The 14186-nt window shown below is 42.6% G+C and overlaps 2 protein-coding genes across 2 annotated transcripts; one reads left to right on the top strand and one right to left on the bottom strand.

The window, feature by feature from the left end:
- Positions 1–2039: 2039 nt before the first annotated feature.
- On the bottom strand, positions 2040–2789 carry LOC135109465 (uncharacterized). The gene has a single exon (XM_064020844.1). The coding sequence runs from the start codon at positions 2787–2789 to the stop codon at positions 2040–2042; it is 750 nt and encodes a 249-aa protein (XP_063876914.1).
- Positions 2790–9012: 6223 nt separating this feature from the next.
- Positions 9013–13006, top strand: LOC135109612 (uncharacterized). Its single transcript, XM_064021034.1, has 4 exons — positions 9013–10848; positions 10949–11044; positions 11124–11207; positions 11299–13006. The coding sequence occupies exons 1-4, from the start codon at positions 10524–10526 to the stop codon at positions 12672–12674; spliced, it is 1881 nt and encodes a 626-aa protein (XP_063877104.1). The 5' UTR covers positions 9013–10523; the 3' UTR covers positions 12675–13006.
- The last annotated feature ends 1180 nt before the right edge of the window (positions 13007–14186 follow it).

Raw genomic sequence — 14186 nt, 5'->3', positions numbered from 1 at the left:
CTGCAGAGAGGGCAGAATTAAAGATGTCATGCAGCCTCCCCACAGCCTGGTCCGGAAGATGAGTTAGGATGAGCTTATTGATTGAGCTCCTGGGCAGGTTGCTTTGCTTTTCTTCATGGTGCATCGGATCTTTTCAGAGAAGATGAGGCAGTCAAGAGTCGAAGTGCCGGACAGCCTCGTAGGGTCCGTCTTGTCATATGGAGTGGTTCTGTCTACGTGTTGTCTGAGGTAATCCAACACAGTGTCATTGTCTTTAAAGTCCTCGTCATCTTCCTGGAAGACAGGCTTCCATATAGCAGTCAGTAGTCTTTCTTTGTCCATGGTTGAGTAGTGTCGGTGTCCGCTTCCGTCAGTCAGATAGGCTGAGTCAGGTCCAGTGGCTCAACCAGAGTCTTTTTATATTTGCCCAGAATTTCTTAGGATCCTTGTGGGAAGAGGCCTGTCTTGCTAGGGTATGTCCAAACAATTTGCGGCCTCCTCCCGTCTGGAGTCAGTTAATGTCTGTCGAAGTTGTCTGTATCGATTGAAATTGTCGTAAGTCCAACCTGTCCTAGTTGCTTGGTCACGCAAAGCCTGGAACTGTATTCTGGTCATTTGTGTTGTCCTTGAGACTCTCCGGCATGGGATTGTCCTGCATGCCGTCTTAGGTATGTGTCTGTCAGCTACTGTCCTAACTGTCTGCATCCAGTAATCCAGAGCATCATCAATCTCCTCCAGACTGGCATGGGAGATGTCTGGTTGGTCTGTCATGTCGAGTAGGTCGTCTTCTTTGAAGCTGTCCCAGTCAGCGGAGTGGAAGGAAAAAGTGGGGGTTATGGGGATGATAATAGGGAAAGAGTAAATGTCAATCGTCATGGGGAGGTGATCGCTGGAGGTGAGAGGTTGACAGGATGGGGAAGGAAGGGGCACCGGGGGGGAAGATAGGAAGTGGCGACAGTCAGAGGTCCGTCATCTGTTTCTACGTCAATGGAAAGCGTCTCATCCTCTAGTCTTGAGTATTTTAGTCTAGTCCGAATGGCTATTGCTACACCGTCGTGGAGTTCGTTAGTAGTGTTGCGTTGTATTATCCTATATCCTGGTATTTTAAGTCTTGTCATCTGTCAGACCGTGACTGTTGATGAGAATAATGTCAGGGTCAAATTGTCTGTATGTATTGCTTAGGTCGTACTTTCGTCCATTCCAGGCCAGTACATTGTGCTGGATTACCCTTAGTCGAGTCATCGTTCTGTCCTAGGGCGGACCTGCTTCCTCTGACGGGAGGATCTGGGGCGTCCGGCTCCTTTTATACAGCTGCCTCGGGTCTGGGCGCGAGCAGCTCGGCTTCTGATTGGCTGGGAGCGGTTGGGTTTAGGCTTCGCTTCATGCTCGGGAGCGCTTGTAGGTCTTGGTTCTGTATGTTAAGCTTTGGTTCTAAGTTCTTGATATGTAGGGTTTCTAAGATGGGGAGGTGTCTGTTATCCTTGCATGTGGTGATGATCTCCGTTTGTTCTTCAAGGTATTTTCTAGTGAGTGCGGTTTTGTGCACTTGGGTCACGTGGGTCTTGGGCGCGCCTGATGTTAGGTGGTAGCTGAGTCTTCTGCTTAATCGCATTGTCGTCATGCCGATATAAGTTGATTGAAAGAATGCACAGTTCCCTTGGGTGCACGTGAACTTATATACAACATGAGACTGCTGCATTTTCTCCTTTTGTTGTGGTGCACTGTTTCGGAGTAGGAGGTGGCTGGTTTTCTTGCTTTTGTAATAGATGGTAAGGGTTAACTTCTTCTCATGGTCTGTTGGTGTGACATTTTCTTGACGAGTTGCCGTATAATTCTTTCATCTTCCTTGTAACTTGCTGAGAAGTGTGCCTTGTAGTAGATCTTGATGCTTTCTTTCTCTTCCTTCTTGTCTGCTTTCCCGCTGCAATATTCATTCAGTATTTTATTGATTTGCTTGTTTATTTCTTCTGCGGTTAATCCGTTGTTGAGGAGAATATTCGTGGATCTTTTTATCTCTTCGTGGACTTCTTTCCACTCGCTGCGGTGTGTGATGGCTCTTCTTATGTCGAGTCTTTGTAGCGTTGGAGGCACTCACTTCCTCCATTTAAACACTGTGTTAGTTGGTTTGATTGGCTGGTGGAGAAACTCTCTTCAGTTTGTGTGATTAACACGTCAAGAAATGGCATTTTTCCTTCACTGCTTTTCTCTATGGTGAAGTTTAGTCCAGAAGTCTCTTGCAGGTAGGTTCTTAGATGTTCAATTTCCTCTTCCTCTTTTGTTTTGATGAAGATATCGTCAATGTAACGGCAGTAGACGTCTGATTTGCTGATTTTACTGAAGACTTCTTCTACGCAGCCCATGAAGAAATTTGACAGGAGGACTCCGAGTGGTGATCCCATTGCTACACCATCTACTTGCTGATATTTCTGTCCTCGAGGACAGGTGAAGGGTGCTTCTTTGGTGCAACATTGTAACAGGTCTCGTAAGACTTCTTCAGCGACATCTAGTGGCGGCTTCGTGTCATCTCTATCAATTCGTTCGATGATGTAGTTGATAGTGCGGTCGACAGGTACGTTAGTGAACAGCGACTCGACGTCCAGTGAAGCGATGGTTCTTTTTGTCTTGCTGTTCTTCAGGATGTCCAGGAAATCTATTGCCGAGCTCAGGCTGTATGTTGCTGGTACATAGGGTGTAAATATCTTGCAGAGTTTCTTCGTGATGTTGTAGGTGGGGGTAGGGATTTGTGAAATGATGGGTCTAAGCTTATTCCCCGGTTTGTGTGCTTTTATTGTGCCGTAGCAGTAGCCCATTCCATATTCCCCGGTGACTTTGGTGAACTTGGTGCTTGTGCCTTTGGTATTGTTTTTTGTTATTAGTTTGTTCAGTTTCTTCTTAAGGTCTTCTTAAGGTCCTTGCTGATTTTCACGAATTTTGATTCGTCAGTTAAAATAGCGTCGATCTTGTTCAAGAACTCGGTGTTGTCCATAAATACGTAGGCAGCAGCTTTGTCAGCTTTTCTGATGGTGATGTGGGGGTCTTCTTTCAGTTCTTTTGCAGCTTGTATGTGTCTTGCTTCAATAATGTTGCTGTTGAAACCACCTCTGATTTTTGACGATTCTGCAGTGATCTCTTGTTTGAATGTTGGTTTTACTGTTACTTTTCCCTTCCTGGCAAGAGTGTCTATGTCGTCGATGAGTATTACGCATTCTACTCTCTTCAGGAGCTTGTTTGGCTTAGAGAGAAAGTGGCAGTTAAGGCCAAAGTTCAGTAGCTCCTCTTGGTCTGGGGTGAGTATTTTCTCAGTAAGGTTGATATATCCCTTACTTGGTCTCTGGTGTTTGATTCCTCCACCGCTTAGGTTGGCCAATTTCTTTTGATTAGCCTTGAGAGTGGTGTTGCGATGTTGATCTAAAATTTCTGAGTGCAATGTCTAAGTTTTCCTTTGTTTCTTTGTCTATATCTATCCCAACCCATCTCTCTTTAATTTGATGGTACTGTGTACCATCAGATAGTGTTAAATGAAGTTCTTTGATACGTTTCTTCATAAACTCCTTCCTTTCCTCGTCGCTAGGTCTCTGAAGGCGTCTTTTGCCATTTCTTATGCCCCATCACTGGGAATATTGAGTGTATAAATGGGCAGGAGGTTTTCTCTTGTACATATTTCGTTGAAAGTGATACTGAGTTCAGCGTTTATGATTTTCTTCATGATGTTTTCTTGATGCGGGGTTGATACTTCTTGAACTGGTCGGATCGGGCTTCTTGATGATCAGCCATCTAATTCTTAACGTTAAGCACAAAATTAAGGCGTCACTGCACCGAGATTAACTTTTGTGCTTAGCTTAAGCGCACTTTGGAAATCTGACCATGAAGCTAAGCATAATTTTTGTGCTAAACACAATCTCTCTATTTAAGAATCTTTGTTAATATGGGCCATGGTGACATTTTTTCCAGCATATATATCCTGCTATCCCACTATATATTCCACTGTCTTCTTAGTTACGAATACTTATCAGCTTTTCAGTCACTTATACTAAAAAAAAAAGGTTCTATATCCAGCATTTTCTGCATATTTTCCATGGTGAAAATGCAAAAAAATACTCGTCCAGAATATTTTTATCATCTCTTCTCCAGAAATAGATAACTGCCAGTCAGATGTCAGTAATGGAACTAATATTTTTCTATTCTTCGTCTTACTAGTATATTTCTGATAAAATTTCTTGGGATCATTCATCGCTTGCGTAGCTACCTTTAACTCGTAATTTAAACTTTCTTCATTAAATTTCCAACTGTTCTAACCAGGTTATTTCATTATATATAAACCTTAAATCCTCTTCTCTTGCCTTTATTTTTTTAAATACTTTTTTTCCAGTCCTATGTACATGACCTACTACTTATCCACTTTTGGATAAGTATCCATTCTTCCATTCTTCCTGTGATCTCATTGTTCTATATGGAATATTTACTGACTGGCATGTCCGTAACCTATTAATGAAATATTTATATAACATATCAGCATTTATTTCCCCTAATCTCTCCATATCGACCACCTCCATAATCTCCACTTTGACCTCACCTCACCCATCTCAGCATGGCTTGCCTTCCTAACCCCCTCCTCGTACCTCATCCCATTTTCCCTTCTCTGACCTCTTTTGGTGGTCCGGTATATGGAAACTTCTAGATAGTGTCATGAATTTATTTTATAGGTGCAATAAACCGGTTCCATTACGTTATTTAATTTGTTGACACGGAAGTTAGAGGTCTACTGACTATCAATTCACTAAATATAAATCTTACGATACTTATGTATAAAAAGAACAACATCCCAACATATATCTATGGATCCACATCCAAATACAATGTTTAAAGGGCACTGGCAAATCACCATCATCATCACTTACATTTTGTAGTAAGTATATTATAGATAAATTGCAAAATATTGTCGCCGCAGAGGACTGCTCAACCACACTATCATAAAGAAACTAACTATCGTTCATGACCTAGAGCAACTATTGCAGCATCCTACATGTATTCCTGCCTGTCCTGGAGATGAATCCTACATTCCTAATGTTTAGTAAATGTCTAATCCTTCTGCTTATGCTGCCACTCTGTCTTCGCTGGGCTACTCCGATCACAATCTCGTATTTTGTCCTATTGCTCCAATTCTTTCTTATGATCCCTCAAACTGGAGGTGCCTCTGGAATTTTGCTTCTACTAAAGTCCGTTCGGAGAAAGAATCTGAGCGGGTCCTACGAGTATGTGTTATGTTGGCAGCCCTGCTTCCCACTTGCACGCAGAGGGAGAAATAAGGAATCTCCCTTTATAAATATTTATATTTTTCTTTAACTTACCTTAATAGTTAGGCGAATTTTGTTTATATTCACAGATGAGGCAGTGTTTGTTCAACTATATCACAGTTTTCAAGCGATCCCAGTTGTCGACAAATGCCCATCCATTATTTTGCAATGAGTCACGAGCATGACATTCATTGAAATAGTCCTGCACAGCCATTCAGCGCCAACTCCTCTCCTCGATAAGATATCACATACCCAAAGGACCTCTTCCTTGGTCTTTATCATATGTAATGTCAGTAAAAAAAAAAAAAAAACTAAGTACCTAACCTGACTATCTCAAAGCACAAACACTCTACCTGAGGGCAGGATAACTACGTCTGCCCCTTTCTTCATCTTGTCTTTTTCTGCAGCCTCCACCTCCTCCTCCGTCACTCATTCCAACACACTGAAAAAATTCTTCATTTTCACGTGGCGCTCATCGAAGCGGTGTCCTGGAGTTTCGAGTCCTAGAATCCTTGATATATAAGATCATGTGTTCCTTGAATTTTATTAAAAACACTTTCAAAACTAGCATCCGTTGCAACGTTACTGAAAAAAAATAAATGTATTTAATCACAATATTACATAATAAGTATAAATATATGTTTGACTCACATATCGTAACTAAAAATAAAGTTAGCAGGCAAGTCTCTTAACCAGTCATTTAATGTCTTCTAATTCCAGCCCCATATTTATGAGACGTAATACTCTAATCGCTGATGTGACACTTTGATCTTTGATCACATGCTGTCATCTTCCCGGTGAAAAGTTTAGATACGCTTTCCCTTGACTTGAAAACTGCTATAATGTTATTTTCAGTTCTGGGAACTCATGCAATGGTAAAGTACGTATTAACATCAACAGTGATTGGTCTTTTACATTCATACCCCATTACTTTTCAAGGTAAGACAAGTGTTATTGGCACTGCGAGTTGTTAGGCATTTAAAAGTAAAGCTCCAGCTTGAAATAATAATAACATATCTTCAGTCTCTTGAATATACATACCTTAAGTAACTTTCCTATTTTTTTTATTACTGATTAGCCATACTATAAATAGTTATCACCAATAGCTTGACAATAAAGAGGCACTTCATTTCCTTTTAAAATAAAAAAAATATATATTACTAGAATTTGTTGATAAATAACACTATGTAACACGATTTTTGCCTTTGGCAAGCAACTTTTTTCATTGTAAACAATAGAAAATGTCCATTATTCCTATCAAACTTTGCTTTTGTGGCTTTTAAAATGATTTTTTTTTGCCCCAAAATACCTTAATTTCACCATTTTCATTATTTTTGGACAAAAATTAAATGACTCAAAAATTTATTTAAAAACTTCTGAAACAATTTTTTTAGGATTAAAAAGTAAGTTTTCTTGATTTGCGTGAATACAACAAATCATTTTCACGTATGACCCCTAAAATGTAGTCTTCCATCATGTTTTCATTGAAGGATCTCTGATATCTCTGTTCAAATTTTATTATATATTGGTGGAAGTGCTCCCCTTATTCCTCTGAATATGCTTCCATCTTCTCCTTGAAGTTGTCAAGGTGAGCATCTAGGATATGGATCCTGAAGGACATTCTGCAGCCAATCTCACTATAGCTTTTCACTAAAGCTTCAACCAGCTGCATATACTTATCAGCCTTGTTGTTGTCAAGAAAGCCCTGTACTACAGCAATGAAACACTCCCAAGCTTCTCCTTTTCTGTGAGCTTCTGTAAAAATTCTGAACACTCCATAATTTTCCTTACTTGTGGTCCAATGAAGATACCAGCTTTCACTTTTGCCTGGAAAGCTTAGGAAAGAAGTCTTGAAGATATTTGAAGGCACCACACTCCTTGTCAAGAGCTGTAACAAACTGTTTCATGAGACCCAGTTTGATGTGCAGTGAAAGAAAAAAAACCTGTTGAGGATTCACCAATGTCTCATGTTTGATAGGGTGCTCCCACTGTAGTGCCAGTCCTTGGAGGTCAATGCTTTCTCTGGTAATGTGCTGATTTTTTCTCTACTGTCCTAAAGGCAAAGAAAACAAATAAAACCTCCTTGCAGTTCCATCAAGAAAGCTATCATCTTGAAGTCTCCAGTAACTTCCCAGCCATACTTGTTGTAGTTCAAAGTTTCCAGTAGAAGCTTTACACTGCTGTAGTCCCCCCCAGCTGCTAACTCTGTACAAGGGCCTTATCCGTCCATGTATGGAGTATGCTTCACATGTCCGGGGGATTCCACTCATACTGCTCTTCTAGACAGGGTGGAATCAAAAGCTTTTCGTCTCATCAACTCCTCTCCTCTAACTGACTGTCTTTAGTCTCTGTCTCACCGCCGCAATGTTGCATCTCTAGCTGTCTTCTACTGCTATTTTCATACTAACTGCTCTTCTGATCTTTCTAACTGCATGCCTCCCCTCCTCCTGTGACCTCGTTGCACAAGACTTTCTTCTTTCTCTCACCCCTATTCTGTCCACCTCTCTAAGGCAAGAGTTAACAAGTATCCTCAATCATTCATCCCTTTCTCTGGTAAACTCTGGAACTCCCTGCCTGCTTCTGTATTTCCACCTTCCTAGGACTTGAATTCCTTCAAGAGGGGGGTTTCAAGACACTTATTCATCAATTTTTGACTACTGCTTTGAAACTTTTATGGGACTGGCATTTCAGTGGGTATTTTTTTCATCGGATTTTTGTTGTCCTTGGCCAGTGTCCTTCCTACATAAAAATAAATAAATAAATAAATAAATAAAATAAAATAAAATAAACACAAAAGCAAAGTTTTGTGAATAAAATCCCTTTTTTTTACTATTTTGTTTAGATGGAAATAATTGGAAAATTATGGTTTGGGTCCAAGGAGAAGAAAAAAAGTGAAATTTTGTTACATAGTGTCATCCCTTTCAGAGATTATTAAGTATAATCTCTCAGGGATTATACTTCTGCAGCAAAAAATTTCTAATTAGAGGTTTGTAAATGCATATCATGATGATCTTATTAACTCAGATGAAAACTTTAATTGTGGCTTGAGACATATGAGGCATTAACAGAACAGCCCAGTAGTTGGGAAATTGCCATGGGGGTCGCCCATCCTTATGTGGCAAGCCATGACGGCCCCCATTTCATGGGGGGCCGTCATGGCTTGCCATATAAGGATGGTCGACCCCCATGGCAATTACCCGGAGTGGCGATCCATTTCAGGATGGAGACCCTGGCTGTAAATAGGGTGTTGGGGATGGGAGAGGGGAGGGGGGAGGGGGGAGGGGGGGGCAGGATGGGGATCCCACCCCCACCCGCAGGAGCGACTCTGATGGCATGCCATATTGCGAGTAGGGACCTCATCAAGTTGCAAATGGGGAACCTGACAGCAATTTTCCGTAGACTTCAGTGGCAGTCCATTTCAGGATGGAGGCCCAGGCTGTAGATTAGTGGGGGTTGGGAAGGGGGTGATTCATGACGGCGACATCAGGGGGTGGGTGGGGGGGGGAGGGAGGGGGGAGGGACGGTGACGGCGACACTGACGGAGAAGAGGTGAGGGGGCGTGCGTCCTTATGCTTCGGCGACGATGGAATGACTAATGAATCAATGATGGTGGGCGGAAAATAATTGAGTGAAAAGGGGGTGGAGGGGGGGAGGGGAGGTGGGGGGGGGGACTGGCGGCCAGACGTGGCAGCCGCCCGCCACACACGCGTGGTTAGGGGGACTCTGACAGCGCTTGCCATAGAAGTCGCCCTTTCCCTTTCATTCACGGAATCCTGGAGGGTGGGATGACTGAGTGTTGCCATCACGCGTTCCCTCCGACATCTCAATACATCCCCTATGGTCAAGGTCGTCGCGACTGCCGCACGAGATCCCGTTACCTGTCCATCCTTTTTACCTGGAGAAAGCGTCTGTGACGGCCAGGGCGGAGCGGCGGCCTCTTCCACTTTCACCGACCACCAGCGGCATGGCTGACGTAATACTTATGTCGGATGGCGGTCTTATTACTATCATTATTATTATTATTATTATTATTATTATTACGAGTATTATTATTATTATTATTATTATTATTACTATTATTATTATTATTATAGCCGACACGTGCTCCCTCCGATATCTCAGTACATTCCCCTATGGTCAAGGTCGTCGCGACTATCCACGCCGTACCGCCATAATCTCCAGTCTGCCGACGTATATATGTCATGAAAAGGTAAAGTTTAAAGTCAGTCTGTTAGTTGACAGGGTTTAAAAAACATGTCATTGAGAGATAGTGACGATATATACGTATACCTATCTTCTCTTGCAGGTGGTAGGTCATTTCCCAACAACACAACAACAGAATTTGAAAACAGAATCTTACCCATTCATTTAGACACCGGCAGGGATTATGAAGTCGGCCTGTGTAATATTTTATTCCCTAAATATTTCTACTGCATTGCGGAAGGGGATCCAAATTCCAGTATATCGTTCTATGGTCGGGTTAAGCAGTCAGACTTTGATATGTATGAATATAATATGTATACCTATCTACCGGAAAGGAATATCATCTCCAATTTTACCGATAAGAACATACCAGCCATAACTAAGGCAATTAATGGACAGATAGTGAAAGAACTTCAAGCAATCTTGAATGACTCCTTTAAGATCTATTTCCCTTACTCGGATATCATTTATTATGACCGCGACTTGGAGCGGGTCGTTGTGAATAACGCGATTGTCCCTCCTAATGACGATCGTATTTACAGTGATATAAGTATAAAATTTGCATCGCATATAGCTCACATTCTGGGTTTCAATCCAAATTTTCGCTACACCGTCTACTTTCAAAGATCTGGCGACGGCATTTCATCTTCCGACGCCAGCGAAGCTTCCTCCTCATCACCCATAAAATTATTCGCTCAATACGTACCGCGAGCTGATGCAGGGACGGATTATATGTACGTTTATACCGACATCATTTCCCCCTCGCGATTTGGCAACCAACTAGTTAATATATTAGACGTCATACCACTCCCCGGCGACAGCACCAGTAAAGGTGCGAATTCAATTACGTATAAACCACTTTCTGCATCAACTATAGAGAGTGTGGCCATCAAAATTGCTAATCAAAGAGGCAAACCTATTCAGTTTGAAGATGGGGAAAACAGTGTTACTTGCGTGTTACATATAAGACCACGTTAACTTTGCGTCTCGGACGTAAAATTTTGAAGAGAATCGATCAAGGTGGGATAATGGGTGGAGTGGAGGATAATGAAACAGGCAGGTGTTGCCTACTTCCGAGTCAAGGCACGCGCCTCGCGACCATCTGCGCGGGAAGCTTCAGTGTTTCCCCGCACGGCATGGCGGCCGGGACAAAGTGTTGACAATGTTATAGAAAAAAAAGAAAAGAAAATGGGTGTTCACTGTGGAACAGCAGAGGCGCGGATTTTATGTGAAGTGTGTGGGAGATGGCGCACTAATCCATCCTGCCCCTCATGTGTGGAAGACCAGTGTGATTTATGCGAGCGGTGTGGACTTCTGTTTCCACATCCACCGCCAGAACACACCTGCGAAGTTGGCAATCCTGCTTCTTCTGGTAAGCATTATTACTTATTTTGGCGGGAATGTATAATAATAAAGATGAAATGACTGTCAATCTTTACAAGTTTGAGCTCTGAGCACATCTTCCTGTACAGGCTCACACTCGATTGAGGTTGAGCAGAACGGCGGCGTAGAAGGCCCACGTCGGCGGACGTCACAAGGCGACATCCCACGCGGAGGCGGGGGAAGAGGTGAGAAAAAAAAAATACTACAAATAATAAAGCAATAAATACGGTGCCACCGCCACTACTAATATTCTTTTTTTTTAAGACTCGCCACGGCCGGGACCGAGTGGATTATCGGGGAACGTATTCAATTCTTCCGAGACTTCAAGTCCTTCCCTACCTACACAAGGTAAATATCAATTCAATAATAATAATAATAATAATAATAATAATAATAATAATAATAAACTGTCGCTGCTACTTCTATTTTTTCTTCCCAGGCACGCCACAAGCGGAGGCGGACCACGATGAGCGCAGCATGGCAGGAGAGTCGGCGGATGCAGACCTTGACGAGCGCGGGATGCCGGAAGAGCCGCGGTTAATTGACTCGAGGGAAAATTTTATGAGGAGCTTCGCCAGACATCAATATGACATACCTGATCATGTAAGCAGAGATCCACTCGGTCTACTTACCGAATACAGGGAGTTCTTTATACGGGAAATTAGATCATATTTCACGTCACACGGCTCGCCATTCCCCCCCACCCTAAAAATATTTTCACACATTTCTCTGTTACTAGTGAAATTCTCTACCTTAGGCGAGGATGAACATCGAGTCATTCATATTGCTTTTAGAGCACGACTGATCACCTATCAAGATGTGCCTGACCTTGTTGATTTATGGATCCATCAGCTGAACAGTCGGCTGGAAAGCCTTACCAGCGAGACTGAAGGATCTGGTTTTATCATTTCAAGAGTACAGAATTTTTTTATCAACTATTGCTTGCACGTCGCATGTAGTGGCATAGGAGATTATGTTGCTTATCCTAGAGGCGTGCGAGGAGGGAATGAAATTTTCAATCCTGATGGCCGACATTCATCCTGTGTTATTCAGTGTTTGGCGGCTTTCAGACTTCATGCTCGAGGTGTACCTTGGAAAAGAATTCCAAAAATATTACGGAGACGGCATGGCGGAGAGAAATACGTCACGCGCGGAAAAGTAGGCAGTCCAGTGACTTGGGAGAACTTGAGTCAGTTAGAAAGGTTAAATTGTCTGTCTCTGGACGTTTATACACTGACAAAAAGCGGTGAGATATACTATTTAACATTATCAAGAAAAGGCTCGCGGAAGTATAAAACTGTAGTCTCACTCCTTTTACTAGGTGGAAAACATATGACGCTCATTAAAGACGTGGAGAAGCTGCACCGGAAATTGACGAGAAGCAGCCCCACCCCAGAGGGTCATCAGTTTTGCAAAGTATGTTTCAGCTCAGTTCCCAAGTCTGTCAGTTTGAGCGATCACGAGTGTCACTGCGACTTCACTCAAACTCTTCTCTTTCCAGGTGACGGTGAAAAAGTAAAATTTAAAAATTTTGCCTACACCTATCAGCCTGCATACTTAGCATTTTTTGATTTTGAAACTATGATAAAACCTAAGGAGAATAGGAGTGTGATAGCTGAACATGACCCAATTGGATACTCGTATCTCATCATCAATAGGCATGGAGATGTCGTGGAAAAGAGAAGTTATTTCGGTGAAGATCCCGTGAATAATTTCATTGATAGCCTATCCAATGCTTGGGGAATCATCAAGGAAAGTGTAGTTAGCTATCCAATTAGCATGTCTGCGGAGGATGAAGCCCACTTCAAACGTTAGCGTCACTGCGAGCTCTGCCATCAACCCTTTAATGTGAAAACCCCACCTCATAAACATCACGACCACTCATTACCACAAAATAATTACAAGGGGGCTTTGTGCGCGCGATGCAACCTCCAGTGTCGTGACATGAGGAAATATCTCATCACTCTGGCACATAATATGAGCTTTGACGTCTCCTTAATCATAAAAGACCTTCACTTGCCAGAGTCGCACGTGGACATCCTTGCCAAGTCAGAATCGCATTTATTGAAAGTAAGGATTAAGGAATTGCAGTTTCAGGACACGCTTTCCATTATGAATGCTGGCCTCGGTCATCTCGCTCAGAGTCACGTGCAAGCGGGCTATAGCACGCGTTACGCCCAGGAAATGGTGAATTACCTCCCCGAGGATGTAAGGCGTGTAATTTGCACTCAAAAACAGTTTCTTTGTTATGAGTACATCACCGACCTTGGCCGCTTAGAAGATCGACAATTGCCACCTCGTGAGGCATTTTATGACACGCTCAAGGGGAAGGCTCTGCCACCTGGAGAATATGAACACGCTCAAAGCGTGTGGAGTATGACATCCTGCCGCACTTTAGGCGATTACATAAGACTGTATTGTGAGATTGATGTGGGATAATTAGCCGACACATATCTCAAATATAGATCATACCTGCATGAATTTTATGAGCTGGACGTGTCACATTACGTGTCACTGTCTTCTTATGCTTATGACGCTTTTTTAAAGTCGACAGGCGTTCAACTTGATCCACCTTACGACCCTAACATGTATCACCTGATCAAAAGAAATGTACGAGGAGGCTTTGTAACTTGCGTCAGGCCACACCTGCAGTCAAACCACGAACCCGACGGTGGACCCGGCACCTATGTGTTTTATCTGGACTATAATTCATTATATGCAAGCGTTATGTGTTCCCCCCTGCCTATGGGTGACATCAAAAAGCTTTCTCAGTCAGAGATGGATGATTTTTTTGAAGTTGGCATCCAGAATCATGCGACAGATGGCGACGTCGGTTACTGGCTGCATTTAGACAGCTGTGACGTTTCCCCCGACGTGGCTCGGATCACGGACGAGTTCCCTCTGTGCCTCGCACACATGACTATTACAGAAGATGACATCTCGCCGTACAGTAAAAGACTGTTAGAAGCTGAGGGTCGTAAGCTGGGGAGGAAAAATCGTAAACTCGTGGCCAGTCATAAGGGACTGAAAGATCATCTCATCAGTCTGGAATTGCTGCAACTTTTACTCTCACTTGGACTGGAAATACAATGTGTTCATGCTATATATAGCTTCAGACAGGCTCCATACCTGAAACCTTTCATAGAAAGGAACGTCGCTCAGCGTAAAAATGAGACGTGCGCCATTAAAAATCGCATTTGCAAACTGATGTCAAACGCAGTTTATGGTAGATCCATGTTATCTGAAGTGAAGTATGGCCTCCAGCAGAAATTAGTGACAAAAAGAAAGTCTTTCCTGAAGTATGCAAGAAATCCATCCTTTAAAAGG

Source organism: Scylla paramamosain, chromosome 19 (genome assembly GCF_035594125.1).
Source record: "Scylla paramamosain isolate STU-SP2022 chromosome 19, ASM3559412v1, whole genome shotgun sequence".
In the NCBI taxonomy this organism is placed as follows: Eukaryota; Metazoa; Arthropoda; class Malacostraca; order Decapoda; family Portunidae; genus Scylla; species Scylla paramamosain.
This window is presented reverse-complemented; position numbering and strand designations above follow the sequence as displayed.